A 16,038-nucleotide genomic window follows, 5' to 3' on the forward strand; every position below is an offset into this window, starting at 1 on the left:
CACACCTCTAATTACCATAAGAACAAGGTTAACTCAGCAATCTAGGCATACCTCATAGGTGAAGAGATGATGTTATAATAGGCTGGCATAAGTCGCAACAAATCAATCACAGAAAATCATCCAGCTCTGGAATACAGAAAACATGGCCTTATCTCGCTCAAACGACACTAGGTTGGAGACCACGCGATAGCCTTTCTCCCGAGATAAATTGCTAAAGAGGCGGCTTGATGAAGGCGCTATCTTTCATTCTCGCTTTAGGCTTTTGATTGCAGAGTCCAGTTTGCTCAAAACCCGTCGCAAAGCATTATCTGCTGTCTTGAAACGCCTCGCAACGTTATAATAGTGGGCGTTCTTCTGCTTCTCGGTATTGTTACCCTCAGCAGCATCGTTCATGTATTGTTCATCGCCCAAGCTCGGCGGCGCTAGATCACAGCGTTAGTGTTAACTACTTTTAGCCTCAGTCTCAAGGGTTGATTCGGATGATTTTCTCACATTTGACTTTGACCCATTTGTGGTGTGCATTTAAAGCATATTTCCTTGAATAAATGCATTGGAAACATGGCTTTTTGCTGTAATAGAAAGTGCAGTCGACATTTTCACCCAGTGGCTTATAAACCTTGGTGCTGGATAGGTCAATGATATGGCATCCAGCATGACCACACATGGTGACGACGAGAACCAACTGCATTTTCTATCTTCCATAGTGACAGTCAGCTCACTAGAGTCCTATTTTGCCTATCACAAACACCTACCAGATTCACGGCTGCGCCTGGAGATATGACTAAATCACTTAGTTTCAAAGCACGGCGATGATGCAGCCCGGAGTTGTAGTGTGTGAAACTGATGCATGCCAGGGGAAAACCAACGCTGGGACAATGGTTGGAGATGGGGAGACGTCTCTTCTCATCCGCCCGCTGAATCCAACAGCACGTGATGGGTCAGATTGGGATGTCCGCGCAGCCAGAAAGGAAAGAAGCAACTCCCAGACAGTGAATGAGGCACGTGAGCAGATTCACCGCCACGTTTTTTCTTGCATTGTTGCAGTGGTTGCATTGTCTGGAAGGTGGTGAGAATAATGAAATTATGAAAAAGACGTTCTTCCTTAGAAACACGGGCTGGGAGATAACCAGACAAGGAGGATGGCTCAATCTGCGAGACTTTCAACCAAAAAGGCGTGCTATAAAATATCAATCCTGCATAAGAAAGTGAGCACGCTATCAGGGATATGTTTAAAAAAAGATGCAATTGAACTGGCTGTCTCCGAATGATATTTATAAAGAAATATTTTCCGCAAATAAATAGTTATAGCATGAATAGCCAAACGGGCCAATGTTTGCTCTTAGCTGTGGAAAATTTCTTCAAAAGTACAATGGCAAATCTGCCATTTGAAGCCCTCCAGTTAAGGTCGTGGCACGCAACATAAGTAAACTTGCGGGGAGGGATACTTCAATTAGTCTAGAATTGATATTATCAGCGGATGGATGAAAAAGATAGGCCCCACTGTTGTTTGGAAAACACAGAAGCCAAAAATGTTGCTAAAGAAAGGATATGTAAACATTGTTGAGAGGCGGCTGTGGTTTTTCATCTGGGTATATTTTCGTGGTCATCGTTATTTTGATAGCGATAGAACCCACGGACTGAGCGAAAAAACAGCATGGCCAGCAAGCAAAGAGGGGATCCCACGGCATTGTTGGGATAGCTTGGGATAAGGATACAGGACCGTATATCTTCGATCTCGAGTTTCTTGTGCAAGTCGACGTTGGGCTCGTAACTCTCTCGGCGGTTGAGTGGACGGCTGTCGATGGCACCACGTGACACCACAATTGTGCCGCAGGCGCCTTGGAACCTCGACAAACATCACGATGACACAACCGATAGAGAGGTTGCCGATCCAACCGCGAGAACAGTCATACCCATTACTACGCTGTTAGTGATATTGTGCAGTGATAAATATACGCGATTTGTCTAATTTAAGAACTCAGAGAAGGAAGAAAATGTATCATTTAGTTTACCGAGGAGCGCTCAGCACAGAATCAACAACTACACTCTCGTTAACACCCAACTATGGCCGAACCCGTGACTACCAGTCTTATGGAGGTAAGATTTCTTGTGTCGTTTTTTAATGACTGAACCTGCTAATAAGTTACATTTTCTACCGTCGCGATCAGGAGTTGGAGAGTGAATATTGCCCTCGTTTAGACCCGGCACTTTTCGCAGCGATTGCGAGCGATTTTAATTTGGACGATAACCCGAGCGGCATTGCCGAGTTACGTGCTACCTTAGATTTTGTGGCTGCGCAATCAAGCTGTGATTCCGACCCGTACGGAACAGGTGAAAGAGATGTGTTTGAGGAAGATGGCGTCGTCTCGGAGCCAAGTGTTCCTCCCTCGCAGAAGACTCTGCAGTCATCCGAGACGAATCCTACAAGCCTAGAGTCGAGTCCTTGGAGCGTGGAGAACGAGGAGCCAGCCGGCAAGCAGAATCAAACCAAGGCTAAGTCATACAATCCAGGTCCAGCGCCATTCCTCTCACAGAAAGGGGCCGCGTTTTCTGGGTTTGATCTCGAGGAGAAGCAAGAATATTTGAAGGAAATGTTTCCCTCCATTGCCCAATATACGATTTCTCATACCCTGGGTAAATGCAATGGTGACATTGACCGATCGATGGACGTACTGCTAAATCTAGCATTCTTTGAAGACAGCAGCCGCAGCAACAACGGCCATAAAGACGCGGGCGCGGACGCGGATGACGGTCAAATATCTATTCCCAAGGGCATCGAGGGGTTTGATGGTCCCATAAGCCATAAAAAGGGTCGAAAAAGAGGAAAGTGTAAAGGTAAACAGTCCAAGACGAAACAATTATTAGAGCAATCGATCTCTGCGTGCGCCGAAGATGACTTAAATCCAAATAAAGTAGACAATAGATGGGACAATGGCAAGAAAGATGTGGACTTTATCTGTTCTAGAACTTACCTATCAACTCAGGCATCGAGCTCGGCCTATCACTTGAACGCTGCACATCTCCCAACGACAATTCACTACCTGGCGAAGAAAGAAATTGAGAAGCATCCGCAAGTAATGGAGGATGCGGTTACTATTCAGCAAGTAGCAGAACTCCGCGAAGATTTTTCCACGGTTTCCCCTGAGAAGCTAGGCGGTTTGCTTCGACTCGCGCGGAATTCCATTTCTGCAGCAAACGAGCTTGCAAGAGTGATGATTGCAGAGCCAGAAGCGCCTTTAATCGAAGCCACAACACCACGGGCGATATTGCCACCAAATTTAACGCAGACGGGTTTCACTCCCGTTCGGAAGACTAAGAAAGTGGTCTCCCCTTTATTAGGTACCGGAAGTGCTGCGGCAAGTCTTGGCGCAAGTCGCGCCCTTGCCAACCATCATCGACGTGCCGGGGAAATAGCCTTCAATAAAGCCCACGCAGCGTACCGTCGTGGTAAATCGGACCACCTCATGGGTGGTGCTGCCGGGTATTACTCTTCTGTCGGTCGGGAGCACATCGAAATCGCCAAGCGAGAAACCTCAGCTGCGGCAGATGCCCTTGTAGATTCACAGTCAACGGGTAATGTGTTGGATTTACATGGCGTCAGTGTGCAGGATGGAGTGCGCATTGCATGCGAGCGTGTGGAAGCCTGGTGGGAGTCTCTTGGAGACGCAAGGTATGCGCCTGGCGGAGGAGGACCAGTTCGCGAGGGTTATAAGATCATCACCGGCCTGGGAAGACACAGCAGAAATGGCACCGCGAGACTTGGACCAGCCGTCGCTAGAAGATTGGCGAAGGACGGGTGGAGAGTGGAAGTCGGACAAGGACAGTTAACGGTGGCAGGGCTGGTTAGACACCGATGAACCTGACGTTACGTCTTTCTTGGCCCTTTTCTTCCTGGGGGAGATTTGTTTAACTTATTTATGGGAGTTTATTTCCATACCTGATTCCCCATTTAGTTACATGTTGAGCGTTGTATACGGAGTACGGATGCGGACGCAAGATATGTTTTTGATTGTCGGATATTGGCCGCATGTTCGGCGTTTTGAGTAGAGACGTGCCCATTATTAGACACAGCTTATGACTTGATGTAGTGAAGTTTTTCGGGTGCGTTCTAGAATACGGAGTACGGAGTACTTCCCTCACAACATGGGCTTGGAATTTTGCATACATAAAATGTTCCAAGGGTTGTGGCCTTGGCACACGTAACGGGCGGCAGCCGCTGAACATGCCGAAACCGTCCATGTCTCGGTCTGCTAAAGAAGACATTAAGAACTTGGATGCGGCTTACATCGAACATTAATACCGTCCTTGATTCCTAATTTTAACAATTCTTTGGTCCTACAGACCTAATTTTGTTTTACCCAAGCCATATGGACTTTCGTCATCGTAGTCTTCCCCGCATCCTCCGATCAAACGTTAACAGCACCTCCCTGAGGTCAATATCAGTCTCATCGTTAAAATACCCCAGGCTCCCCCGGGCTCAGATAGTGAATAGATCAGCTCTTATTTCAACCTCCCTCCGGAGAGTTCCATTCATGTCCTTTTTTGGAGGTCTCCTCAATCGCTTTTCTACATACGCACCCACCTCCGCGCCGATGGAATATCCTGATACACGAACAGAGGATGAATGGCGAGCAATTTTAAGTCCTGGTACGTCTTCTACATATTTATACCCTTTTACACGTCATCACCAATCATGAACAAGACGTATATGGAAGACTCCGTACAATTGCGGTGCTCGTTGTTGTGCACTTTAGTACAATAAACCTTTTCTTCCCGGGTCTCGAAAGATGTTTACCTAATGAGATCTCTATTTGCTCTCTAGAACAATTCCGTATCCTGCGTAGGAAAGGTACCGAAGCCGCCTTTACCGGCGAATACGACAAGCACAAACCAACATCCGGCGTCTACCACTGCGCTGGTTGCAATGCGCCTCTCTATAAGGCCGAGCACAAGTTTACCTCTGGCTGCGGCTGGCCCGCGTATTTCGACTGTATCCCTGGTGCGGTGACGCGACATGAAGATCGTTCATTTGGTATGACACGGACAGAAATTGTGTGTTCAAATTGCGGAGGACATCTAGGCCATGTATTCAAGGGAGAAGGATATCCAACGCCCACGGACGAGAGGCATTGCGTTAATAGCATAAGTTTGAAGTTCTCGAATAAGAATGGGGAAGGGAAATAGGCAGCCTTTTGGCGAGTTAATTTCCATGGAGTTATATCGCATTAAATTGTATATACGTGGGTATAGACTTGAGGACCAGGCGTTAGATCATAAGAATAATCTGACCGTACTGTTAAGTTCATCTAAACTGCCGGGGTATTAAAAAGGTAGTACCAAGCAGCATTCTACCAGGGGGATTTTCCTTTTTAAGGCTGGAAAGAGTAAATATCCCAACTTCAAGGGCAAAACAAATAGGCATATGGGAGTAAAAATGTATTTCTATTCCTTCATCCCCTTCGCGCTGCGCTGGCTTTTGGTAGATTTCGGGCGGAAGGCAGGCTGGAGCTGGGTACGCCGTGACCTAGCTGGAGACTCAATAAGCTCTGTGGAGACAGTCCTTTGGCTCTGTGTGTCGCCAGGCTCTGGGCTCTTTGCAACTTCGGATTCTCGCTCTTGTACACTCCCAGCTCGGCTGGAGGTATTCGAATCTGAAGGGTTCTTTGAAGGACTTTGCTTCGTCGAATCTAACACGCCAGCAGCAGGTATAACTTGATAAGGGAGGGCAGCGATGCGCTCTGCCTCCAGCTTTTGATCTTCTTCCCGCTCTCTTCTTTCATTTATCTCAGCCATATACGCATCGAATTTTTCTCGTTCACTGGTTTTGGCCCAGCCCAGCTGAGTCCTATCCGAACGAATAGACTCGACGGTGGATGGTGTATTTTTCAAGAGTAGCTCTAGCGGGACAACCTCATGTTCGGAAAATCGCTGATATGGTGGAACCGACTTATGTGATCCGCGTTCGATGTTAGCATCACCCTGTCGTGAACGTTCAATCCGAGCAGATTTCCTAGTTGCTTCGGTTCCTTGGTCTATAACGGATCTTTTGCCTGTGGACTGATCCCTAAATTCTTCTAGTCGTTTCATGAATTCTGCCACAACAGCGTACTTAAGCCCGAATCGATCAGCCAATGCCATGTGGGCTAAATCTGGGTACTTTTCGATCAACTGCTTTAGTGTTAGGGAGGTATATGCTTCAGTTTCCTTGGTGTCCTCGTCCATATCAAGCCCAGTAAGCTCTTCACGGGTGATCCCATAGAACAAACACAGAGATATTAACTGAGGTACTATTTCCATCAAATGTCAGCCTTCACCTGAATATGAAGCGAAATTAGCCCCATTGCTTACATTTAGACGTCCTCTTTAATTTCCAGAACTCCCCCACGGTTCGAGGAAAATTTTCTGGAACAAAATATCCACGATTTGGATGGTATACGCCAACTGGTTGCAAAGTCTTTATGCCTCTGTCTGCGTTCCCATTTACAGCCATAGCACGAAAATCATGAATTGCAGCTTCGAGTTCTCCAAATTTCTTGTGCATCCTTTGCTCCATACCTCCAAATTTCTTGTCCATCCTTTGCTCCATACTCTCCAATTTCTTGTCCATCTTTTGCTCCATACTCTCCAATTTCTTTTCGACTTTCTCGAATCGACGGTTCACACCCCTATACTGATCATCCATATGGCTTTGAAGCCCACGGTCGACCATTTCAATACGTTCTTCAACGGTCTCGAACCTTTTGTCCATGTAATCGCGTTGCAGGATGAACTCTTGCCTGACAGCCTTCTCTTGAAGTTTTTTGTGGTACTCGGAAGCATTTATGATAATAGCAAAGCCTTGGTCAACATAATCTTGAGTCGTCCCATCAGGCTGTCTTTGTTTGGTGGCAGCCGCAAGATCCCTAAGAAGGGGGCTTGAGCGGGGAAACGATTCATCCATCTTTCAAGACAAGAAAGTGCTCGTCGACGGACACAAGATCGTATGAATGTGTGTGTATATATCTTCGGAAAAGGATGGTAAAAAATATTCTTTCATCTAAAGCCTTGAAGATTCATTCTAGATGATCGAGAAAGTCGTAGAAGATGGGAACAAGGAATTGTTAGGCAGCAGGACTTCTTGCGAGCAGCCAATCCCGGGTAGTCATTCATTAATGCCCAGAAGCGGCACCGATGCAATCTTGCTGACCTGGCATTCTCCGTTGTACATGCAGCAGATGACCAAAGAAAACAAATGTTGCTTCGTTTTTTACTCCCAGGGCGTACTGGGAAATAGTCGTGGAGGACAGCGATCCATTGCAACCTCGATGTTGGGCTGGCGGGAGAGATCAGCCTCGCCGTGCTGATCAGTGAGTTTCCCAGGGCGCTGATTCATCTTATCACGTGATATGGGTGGTGGAATATGGGATTATCGCCGCCTACCACGGAAATTCAAGAAACCACCTCTACCGAAGGTTAGTCTTGTCGCTCATACATGGTCTCTGGCGGTCATTTGAAGTTTCGGCGATCGAGGTCAATTTACCACACTGCAACGTTTACTGTCACCCCTCTCCACCCCGCCCGTCCCTTGAACCTCCAGCATCATGTCACTGCGGCCCAAACCGGGGGCAGCCCGAGCCGCCCAAAACCAACAGGTCATAAAGGACTTGCTGAAGTTGAATTGCAACAAGACATGTGCAGATTGCAAGCGGAATAAGCGTAAGTGCTTCCAGACAGTCGAATTTCGAAGTTTCTTGCACAATGCAGCCCCTAAGTCCCCCTTTTAACACTCCCCCCCCCGGCAAAAAGGTGTTGCCATTCCGACACGCGTAGCTAACATTGAAGTTGGATAGATCCAAGATGGGCCAGCTGGAATATTGGAATTTTTATTTGCATCCGTTGCTCTGGGATACATAGAGGCATGGGGACTCATGTCAGCCGCGTCAAGTCGGTGGACCTGGATTCATGGACCGATGAACAATTACAAAGTGTGGTGCGATGGGGGAATGCAAGAGCGAATAAGTTCGTCTGCCCAGCATTGAGATTTGAGCATAGCGCGAGTCTATTGCTTGATTTATCTAAATTACTGATATCGTATTATAGGTATTGGGAAGCTAAATTGCCTCCTGGCCATGTCCCATCCGAAGCGTAAGCATTCCTTATCTTGGAAAACACACATGGCTTCTAGATAGGAATTCTGATCGGACTTTAGGAAGATCGAAAATTTTATAAGGACCAAATATGAGTCGAAGAGGTGGGTTATGGACGGGCCAATACCCGACCCGTCGACCCTTGATGGTGATGGTGATGAGGACGTGGTGAGTGTGGGAAATTCTACCCACTGTTGGGATCTTTGCGGCTAACAGTAAATTAGCCATTAGCTGTTGTGCAAGAAAAGGCAAAATTGGAGCGATCAGCATCACATCAAGCAACATCTACCTTAGCACGACCGTCTCCGCCTGCACAACAGCAGTCGATTAACTTATTTGATGATGATGCTCCGGCACCTCCTGCTAGACCTAAGACCACAGATATACCTGGAACACATGCACCAACAAAATCTTCACAGCCAGCAGCAGCTCCGAAGCAAGGCAAGCCTGGCGACTCCCTCCTTGGATTAGATTTTTTTGGCACCTCTCAACCCACAACCGCAAGCAGACCATCGAGCACTCCTTCAGGTCCACCAACTACAGGGCCTTCACGGCCTGACCTTAAACAATCTATCCTATCACTCTACGCATCTACCCCTAAACCGCAGCCTGCTTCTCAACATGACCGTACCACGTCATTCGGGTCTTCACCTTCTTTCCAATCGCCACATAAGCCGCAAAACGACGCTTTTGGAGGGCTCACGGACGCTTTTAGCGGCTTAAGTTTTCCACCTTCCGTGTCATCACCTCCCAAAAAAGAGACATCATTTTCTGTTTTTGACTCTTTAACAAGTCAAAAGTCATTATCTTCCGTTCCCCAAACCATGTCTCCGGCGCCAGCATCAACTGGCAGCGGACTTCTCGATATTGCGTCGCCTAAACCCGGAAAGAAGCCGTCGCAAGGTAAATCTCCATCTATCTCAACAGGATCTACCGGACGGGCCTTTGACCTAATTGGCGCAACGATGGGTTCTACGAAATCAACTACGACCCCGCCTACTGCATCTAATGATATTCTTGATCTTTTCTCTTCCCCGCCGGCTACAACCTCGCCCCCAGCCGTATCGCCACCAAAGCCAAACGAAATGAACTCCATTTTCAACCTATCATCTTCGAAACCTCAAACTATCACTCAATCTCCTCCCTCTAATGCTGCAACTACAACTAGCATGCTTTCAAGTGTTAATATAGACCCATGGGGAGGAAACGCCTGGGCATCCACAGACCCATCACCACCGACAACCCAACCTACATCAATGATGAGGGTTCCTGACACGCTGACTGCAAACGATATAGGTAGCGGCTGGGGTGCTTCGTCTGGTCTTGGAGGAAGTTCCGCTCCCAAGCCTACCCCTACCGTAACTGCGGACGAAGACTTTGGAGGCTGGACCAGTGCAGTGCCAACTGAAACTTCTACTTCTGCACCCAAAGCCAAAACAACAGGTGGTTTTTCAGGGAACGATGATCTATTCTCTAATGTATGGGAATAAACATGATGGAGCGCACTACTTACGACGTGACCACGATAGCAAACTTGAAAATAGAAGTGACGTAACAAATAATTTGATTTCAGTAAAGGCACCTTAGAAACGTATATAATCTGGTTAAGTTTTCTCATTAGGAAGCTTAATTGAATACTATGCTTGACAGTGTTTGTACGCGCACGTATACAAGTGTACATACAAACAACCATCTTGATCTGGTAGGCCTCCCCTTTGGTCGGAGTCCTGGCCTAGTTTTCCGCATTCCCGCCGCTCCATACCCGCCTGGCGGTATTACCAATTGAGCAATCTCGTTTTGCTCCCTGTAGATCAATCGCCTATTTATACTAACCAACCGTCAAGCGCCCTTCAATCAGAGCTTCAAGTCCAGGTTGCTTCCCAGCTATCCTACCTAGTACTTGACTTTCGTTGTCGAGAAATTTACGGGCGCTCCGCCTGGAGACGGGCTTATAACGTCTTTTTGTTCAGAGAATCTCTTCTCATTTGTTTGATATCATCTGGTCATTGCCTTAAATGGAGATATACACCCCCAGATGCGGGTATAAAATATTCAGCGGGTGGACTCATTTCGGCGTCGGCAAAGCCCGTATTATGCAGACATTACCTGCTCGCCTTTACCTCCGAGGAAAAACAGAAAACAACGTGCAATACATCATTGCAGGGTATAGCGGTATCTCTCGTGGACAAGCAGCTCAAAGAATCCGAGCGCCAAATATTATCAGAGTCAATCCCTCCCAAAACGCCAAATTCGCCGCCGGTCCCAAGGCACAAAGGAGATAGTATAACAGCAATACATAATCTAGAATATCCAGCCCAGAACAACCCAAGCGCCGACACCGGCACCTGCCACGATGCCGGCGACTTTCAAAACTGCCACTTTATCACCCTGCCTTGCGGCGCGGGTTAGGCGACCCGCGCTACCTCTCAGATTCGTAGATAAGGAGGAAAATACTTCGCTCTATACGGCCCAAATAATACAGAATCAGTCAGTAATCCGCGGAAGTTTCGAAGCTTGGGGGTCAGGGTGGAGGGCAAGGGATTTGCGGAAGGGAGGCGAAAACCAACAGTACTATCGATTGTTTCTTGGTTTTGTGCGTTGTCGTAGATATCTATAGTAACGGACTTTAAAGCATTTGTTTTCTGCGAAAGAGACTCGAGGAGCGCATTGTTTTGCCTGTTTGTGTTGGGGGGGTTTCCCGGTATTAGCTGCGTTCATCTGGGTCGGAATGAAAGGGAAGAGGATCTGGAGCAGCGGCCTTTGGGCCCTCGGGAAGCGATAGGGAATCCAGCATACCGCTCACGCTCATAGGCATCACTCATGGCTGCGATATCAGGTTTCTGATCACTTCTAATTCTTCCGAGCTCCGCCAGGTAATCAGTGCGACCGGGTTCGCAGAATCGGCGGTTGGGGAGACAGCAGAAGTCGGAGACACAAATGTGTACAAAGTGCAGTTCAAAATACTTCAACTTGGCCAAGACAAACTTAGAAGCAGAGAGACAACAGCAAGGATTTTTGTACAGGGAGGCAATTAAGATACCGTCTACGGAACAAGCAGTTCTTGACAGGTGGATGGCAAGGTCACACGCCAAGCCGTTCGGTGTGGCGCTTTGCCCCTGGGAAACTGCATCAAGCTCATCCGTACGGAGTACTCCGCACGTTGCTTCTACAGTACCACAGTGCTCTTCTGGAAGAACGGAGGGATTGATGCCAAATTGATGTCTAACCAATTACATATCCAATTCCTCATCCGTTACTTCAACTATTGCTGTTTCTATGATTTCATAAAATGGTGCATATGGTCTCCGCCAAATAGTCTCTCCCCGAATTTCTGCGAATCAAGTCTAGCTTCTTTGCTAGGTATTCTATAGCAGGATCTGGATTCCTAGAAGTCTTTGAGCAGGTGAAGACAATGGAAGATAGTCCCAGAGCCCTTGCATAGGGGCGATTGAAGCCATCACGCCCCCGGCCCCCCCTCTTTTTTTTTTCCTCTCGCGCCTCTGCCCTTCAAGAAAATGTGATGATCCGGCCACCGCCTCTGACAGTCTTCGCTTTGGAGATAGAAGAGCTAGGCAATCATTGTCCCTCAATATAAACTTTTATCCCAATAACTTGCCATCTCAGCCAACCTTGTTATGCCGATCTTCCTCCTCTCCGGTTCGTTGTTCCTCGCGTTCTTCGCGTTTCTCGCGCAATCTATGCCGGTGCCGCCGGACGTAAACGTCGAAGTCAAGCTCACCAACCAGTAGTTTCACGTTACTGCTCAAAACAAATAAGCAACATTGCAAAATGGTACCAGGTATAATGGTAACCAATACATACCTAACAAGGGTCTTCAGGTTCGAGTTCACCATTGAGCTCAAAACTTCAACCGCCACAAAGGCCGAGAAGGAGGGATCCTCGATGTTCCGAATGTCCAGCAAATTTTCGTTCATCCGCCTTAGATTCCTGGCCAGTGGAAACGCATGGGGAGGGGTTAGATAGGGCGGCAACGAAAGGCCGTTTGATACTGCAGCGGATAAATGATAAAGAAGGGAGGTAATGACATGAGAATGGAAGTCCTGAGAACTTGCTGCCCGCGCAAGATGTTTAATCCATTTCTCTCCCCCCGAGGAACTGTCGCTCCACGTACTTGCGCTCCATCTCCGGGTGGAGCTGACAGATCCCCGGTATGGAAATTCTTCGGGCATCATTCTCTCCACGTTGCGAGTGACATGTGCCATCAGAGCCATACTTGTTAATATAGTCTGGATCTCTGAGCTGATATTTTCATATGTCTCCTTGGGAAATCGGCCTCCGATGGGTGGCTCGTATTTAACGAATTCGATGTGGCTTCGAATCTCGGCAAGCAGGAACATTTCTTCGGAAAATAGCTTATTTCTAGCTTTTTCTAGCAACCGTGCTGGCGATTGAGGGTCGCTCAAATCACCTTGTTCCTGGTTGATCCATACTTCAATAGATGTATGCATGCAATTGTAAAAGGTCGCAAGAACAAAAAGGCCGCGCCCAAGAGTTTTACGGACGTGAGAACCAGCCGTCGTTGGGCTCGGAAACATTACCCAAATAAACGAAATGGCACATCCGGCCATCACTGCAACCAGCCGATAGGGCGCAAACAGATAGATAGGGAAAACAGTCAGTCCAGTTGATGCCGAAACTGCATTCCCTAACTTTCGAACCTTTTGACAGGATGGTTAGAAGTGCAGGTTTTTGCAAGGATAAGAGCCCGTGCATACCTGAAGCTCATACCCTATGGTCAAATTGAAGGTGATTAATGCAATGATGCATGCCGGAATCAAACGCGGAAACTTGACGTAGAAATAATACTTCGACAACGTCAGTCAGCTTCCATACGAACCAGCAGGAGTCTAACACTCACTTGAAGAAAGTTTCCAATATAAAGAAACACCAAGATTCCCGCAGTCCTCTCAGCTACAATATACCAAACCACGAAAGCCAATATTGTAGAGAGCACAGTTCCAACAATCCGCCCCATCAGGCCAAACAGCGACTTCCCGCTGATAGGGCTCATACCGATGACAATCACAATCACAGCCCAGTTGATCCGATTGCTATAAAAGAAATGTTGTGTCTGTTGCAAGTAAGCCAGGATTGCCACGCAGAATGCTGCAACGGAAACCCGCAACCCAAACGCGCTCTCCTTGGAGCTGAGTAAATGCGAGAGTCGACGAAGCCAGTTTCCAAATCTCTGCCACCTATTGACGGGGGGAAGGTGCTCCGGGTCGGCAAAGCGGGTTTCTAGGGGATCCTTCCCATGGACAGTAGGCTCATGGTCCGTCTGCTCGCCTACAACAGGAATTTCGCTTTCCACCTTTTCGTCTTCGCCGGGCCAGCCGCCGAAAATCCATTGTTTGATATATTCTGATTTTGGAAATATCACACGTTTTCGTCTCATGGTGCCGTCCGCAACTTTACTATCTGCGAATTTGACAAGATCTAAAACCGCCTGGAGAAGGATATCTTGAAGGTGACCGATAAACAGCAAAACAAAAAATTCCTTTCGAATTTCGCGAATTTCAGCGGACCGGCTTTGCTCCTCGTTTTCAACGGGTGCAAATGCGTTAAGGGAAGCCCAATGGCGCGGCAGATTCTTGCGTTGGGAGTAAAAGTCATAGAGTTTCTTCTCAAAATCAGCAGTGAAATCCTCATGCCCTGGCCTTGTTGTAGAACCATCTTCTTCATCCCTCGAAACGAAAGAAAATCTTCGTCCCCTAATGACCGTGGCAAAATCCTTAGGTTTCGAAATTTGAAGAGTGACAAAAGCATGCTGTATACCAGAGTTAACAAGTGCTTTAGCGGTCTCCAGGCGATCACATAAGGGGCGAACGAAATGCTCCTGAGTGGTCTCAGGTGTTTCATATAGAGAATCCTCCACTATAGGGCTGGTAGTGATATCTTCTTGCCTTAGACTTTCGAGGTTTCCCGCGTCCGTAGCCGCGCCTTGTGGTGGAATCGCCTTGGTAAGTCTCTTAAAAATACGTGGAAGCATAGCAACACCTGCCAAGGACAAGAACAGAGACCTCAGCAACGAAACAAGAGTTTCAAGGTCTTCAGCAGACAACGTTCCCCAAACTACCTCTTGTTTGGCGTAGTGCATTTCAGCATTAACCCGGGAATGGATAGCGCTGATCTTCCCGATGGCAGCCTTCAAGCCAGGCGATTCAAAGGTCGTTGCTGGCTCCTTTGCACTATGTTCATCGACATTACCAGTACCTAAGGAGCCCAATGTCGCTCGCCTTACGATTGTTGCCATCCGGGTAATTTTCCAGGGACCGTCACTCTCAGTCGACTTGACGTATGAGATCTGTTGGTCAAGCAATGATTTCACAACAGCCGGATAGCCTCTTAGTTGGTGAAAGATTACACTCCGGCTAGTTGTCGGAAAGATAATCAGAGACACTCCGGTAGCAACCGCAAAACCGATTAAAAACGCTATCAGCAGCAACCTCACGTAGGTCAGGCCGAAAGATAGCGTTGGCATAGTGGGGGCTCTGGTCATGGTAACCGCAATGAAGACGGAAAATGAGGCCATAGGGCTCTGCAACTCATTCGGGTGCCACGCACGCAGTGAATTGGCAACCCTACAGTCATGTTAGAGTTGCAAGCAGTACCAAATGGTTCCGTGAAAGAATCCAGAGTAACGGTTTTACAGAGAGAAAACCTCTTACCAAATGGCAAATAAAAACCAAATCGCTGCCACTGCACTCGCGCTGCTGTTATACCCTCCTGTTGGGGGAGCCCCCGGTTGACTGGTGTGTTCCCTCGCCTTGATCGTGCAGTAGATACCCAGGCAGCATAACGACGCAGACACACATGTTGCCAGGGCAGTAAATAGCATTATCTTCATATATTTGGCACGCGGCAACAGGCACTGCGCAATGACTGCCATTATCGGCGTGATATATCCATAATTTTGCGTAAGATTTGCGACTGGGCTAGCTTGGAACCTGCCGATCGAGATTCCTCATTAGTATCTCTTTTCGAACAGCCAAAGGCTGAAAGGAGCCCATTTAAACATACATGCATATCACAATCGTTGGCGGCAGCGCTCCTTTCAGCATCATGAGGAACGTGTGCTTGTCCATACCCAGCGCCTGCCATATCTTCTTGGGGGTCCAACCCCTCAATCGCGCCTTAGCCATTGTGTCCGTTTGTACCCCTTGTCCGGCCCTGAGCTGCAAGGTGGCATTGACTTGATTTATAAAAAATAAAATTCGTGGGGATAATACTTCTTGAGAAACTTGCGGGGAGCGGCTCCACGAATAGCATGACGATATAAACCTGCCTCCGAAGTGGGTACCTCCCTTCAGCTCAGAATAAAGGTACGGCCTACCTCGGACAACCGGCTCAAATCGACAGGAAATTGAGAGGTAAAGGCGCAGATAGTAGTGGCTTCATATTTCGAACGGATTGGCAGCTTGCGCGGGACCTGCAGCTTAAGTCTCGGTGGTCGTTGCTGGTATCTGCACACATGCCGGGGTCGGCGGCCAAGTGGGAGGAGTTCCGGCTTAGAGTTTCATGGCCGAGACTGGCCCAACTCCGCACTCTCCGCCAAATCTAGAACGACGGAGCACTTCGTGGTGCAAGATCGCTCGGATTGGCGGCGGCGCACATCGGGCTACTGTGTCTTCACCTGCACGCGACTATGTAGTTTTTTCACTTGTAAATTATCCTTGCTTGATATAAAATATATACATCTATCCCAAGCTTTTAGAGGTGTCCAAGAGGGTTATCCAGAACCAAACAGCAACAAGGGTTGTTGCAGGGCACGCAGGGCTGCGAGCCACGTTCAGACCACATCACAGAGCATGCAAACAAAGCCAGAAGAATGTTCCCCCAAAGGCACAACCTGGGGAAACAAAGATGAATCATAAAAGGATTTAAAAACATA

At 47.8% G+C, this 16,038-nt stretch overlaps 7 protein-coding genes across 7 annotated transcripts; 3 read left to right on the forward strand and 4 right to left on the reverse strand.

The window, feature by feature from the left end:
* Positions 1-243: 243 nt before the first annotated feature.
* On the reverse strand, positions 244-688 carry D8B26_001914 (uncharacterized protein; the record flags this gene model as incomplete). Its single annotated transcript, XM_066123674.1, has 2 exons — positions 244-422; positions 493-688. The coding sequence occupies 2 exons, from the start codon at positions 686-688 to the stop codon at positions 244-246; spliced, it is 375 nt and encodes a 124-aa protein (XP_065979749.1).
* A 1,290-nt stretch (positions 689-1,978) lies between these two features.
* Positions 1,979-4,106, forward strand: D8B26_001915 (uncharacterized protein). Its single transcript, XM_003065869.2, has 2 exons — positions 1,979-2,097; positions 2,169-4,106. Exons 1-2 carry the CDS (start codon positions 2,065-2,067, stop codon positions 3,855-3,857), a joined length of 1,722 nt encoding a protein of 573 aa, XP_003065915.2. The 5' UTR covers positions 1,979-2,064; the 3' UTR covers positions 3,858-4,106.
* Positions 4,107-4,432: 326 nt separating this feature from the next.
* On the forward strand, positions 4,433-5,458 carry MSRB2 (Peptide methionine sulfoxide reductase B2, chloroplastic). The gene is made up of 2 exons (XM_003065870.2): positions 4,433-4,647; positions 4,823-5,458. The coding sequence occupies exons 1-2, from the start codon at positions 4,533-4,535 to the stop codon at positions 5,182-5,184; spliced, it is 477 nt and encodes a 158-aa protein (XP_003065916.2). The 5' UTR covers positions 4,433-4,532; the 3' UTR covers positions 5,185-5,458.
* On the reverse strand, positions 5,443-7,298 carry D8B26_001917 (uncharacterized protein; the record flags this gene model as incomplete). Its single annotated transcript, XM_066123675.1, has 2 exons — positions 6,349-7,298; positions 5,443-6,287 (listed from the first exon to the last, which is right to left on the reverse strand). Exons 1-2 carry the CDS (start codon positions 6,938-6,940, stop codon positions 5,443-5,445), a joined length of 1,437 nt encoding a protein of 478 aa, XP_065979750.1. The 5' UTR covers positions 6,941-7,298.
* Positions 7,299-7,440: 142 nt separating this feature from the next.
* Positions 7,441-9,679, forward strand: D8B26_001918 (uncharacterized protein). The gene is made up of 5 exons (XM_003065872.2): positions 7,441-7,695; positions 7,830-7,998; positions 8,080-8,124; positions 8,189-8,294; positions 8,351-9,679. The coding sequence occupies exons 1-5, from the start codon at positions 7,581-7,583 to the stop codon at positions 9,614-9,616; spliced, it is 1,701 nt and encodes a 566-aa protein (XP_003065918.1). The 5' UTR covers positions 7,441-7,580; the 3' UTR covers positions 9,617-9,679.
* A 447-nt stretch (positions 9,680-10,126) lies between these two features.
* D8B26_001919 (uncharacterized protein) lies at positions 10,127-11,156 on the reverse strand. Its single transcript, XM_003065873.2, has 3 exons — positions 10,923-11,156; positions 10,694-10,802; positions 10,127-10,586 (listed from the first exon to the last, which is right to left on the reverse strand). Exons 1-3 carry the CDS (start codon positions 10,946-10,948, stop codon positions 10,428-10,430), a joined length of 294 nt encoding a protein of 97 aa, XP_003065919.1. The 5' UTR covers positions 10,949-11,156; the 3' UTR covers positions 10,127-10,427.
* Positions 11,157-11,348: 192 nt separating this feature from the next.
* On the reverse strand, positions 11,349-15,600 carry D8B26_001920 (uncharacterized protein). The gene is made up of 6 exons (XM_003065874.2): positions 15,168-15,600; positions 14,816-15,094; positions 13,006-14,728; positions 12,863-12,952; positions 11,949-12,805; positions 11,349-11,885 (listed from the first exon to the last, which is right to left on the reverse strand). Exons 1-6 carry the CDS (start codon positions 15,287-15,289, stop codon positions 11,747-11,749), a joined length of 3,210 nt encoding a protein of 1,069 aa, XP_003065920.2. The 5' UTR covers positions 15,290-15,600; the 3' UTR covers positions 11,349-11,746.
* Positions 15,601-16,038: the final 438 nt, after the last annotated feature.

Source organism: Coccidioides posadasii, chromosome 1 (assembly GCF_018416015.2).
Source record: "Coccidioides posadasii str. Silveira chromosome 1, complete sequence".
Taxonomy (NCBI): domain Eukaryota; kingdom Fungi; phylum Ascomycota; class Eurotiomycetes; order Onygenales; family Onygenaceae; genus Coccidioides; species Coccidioides posadasii.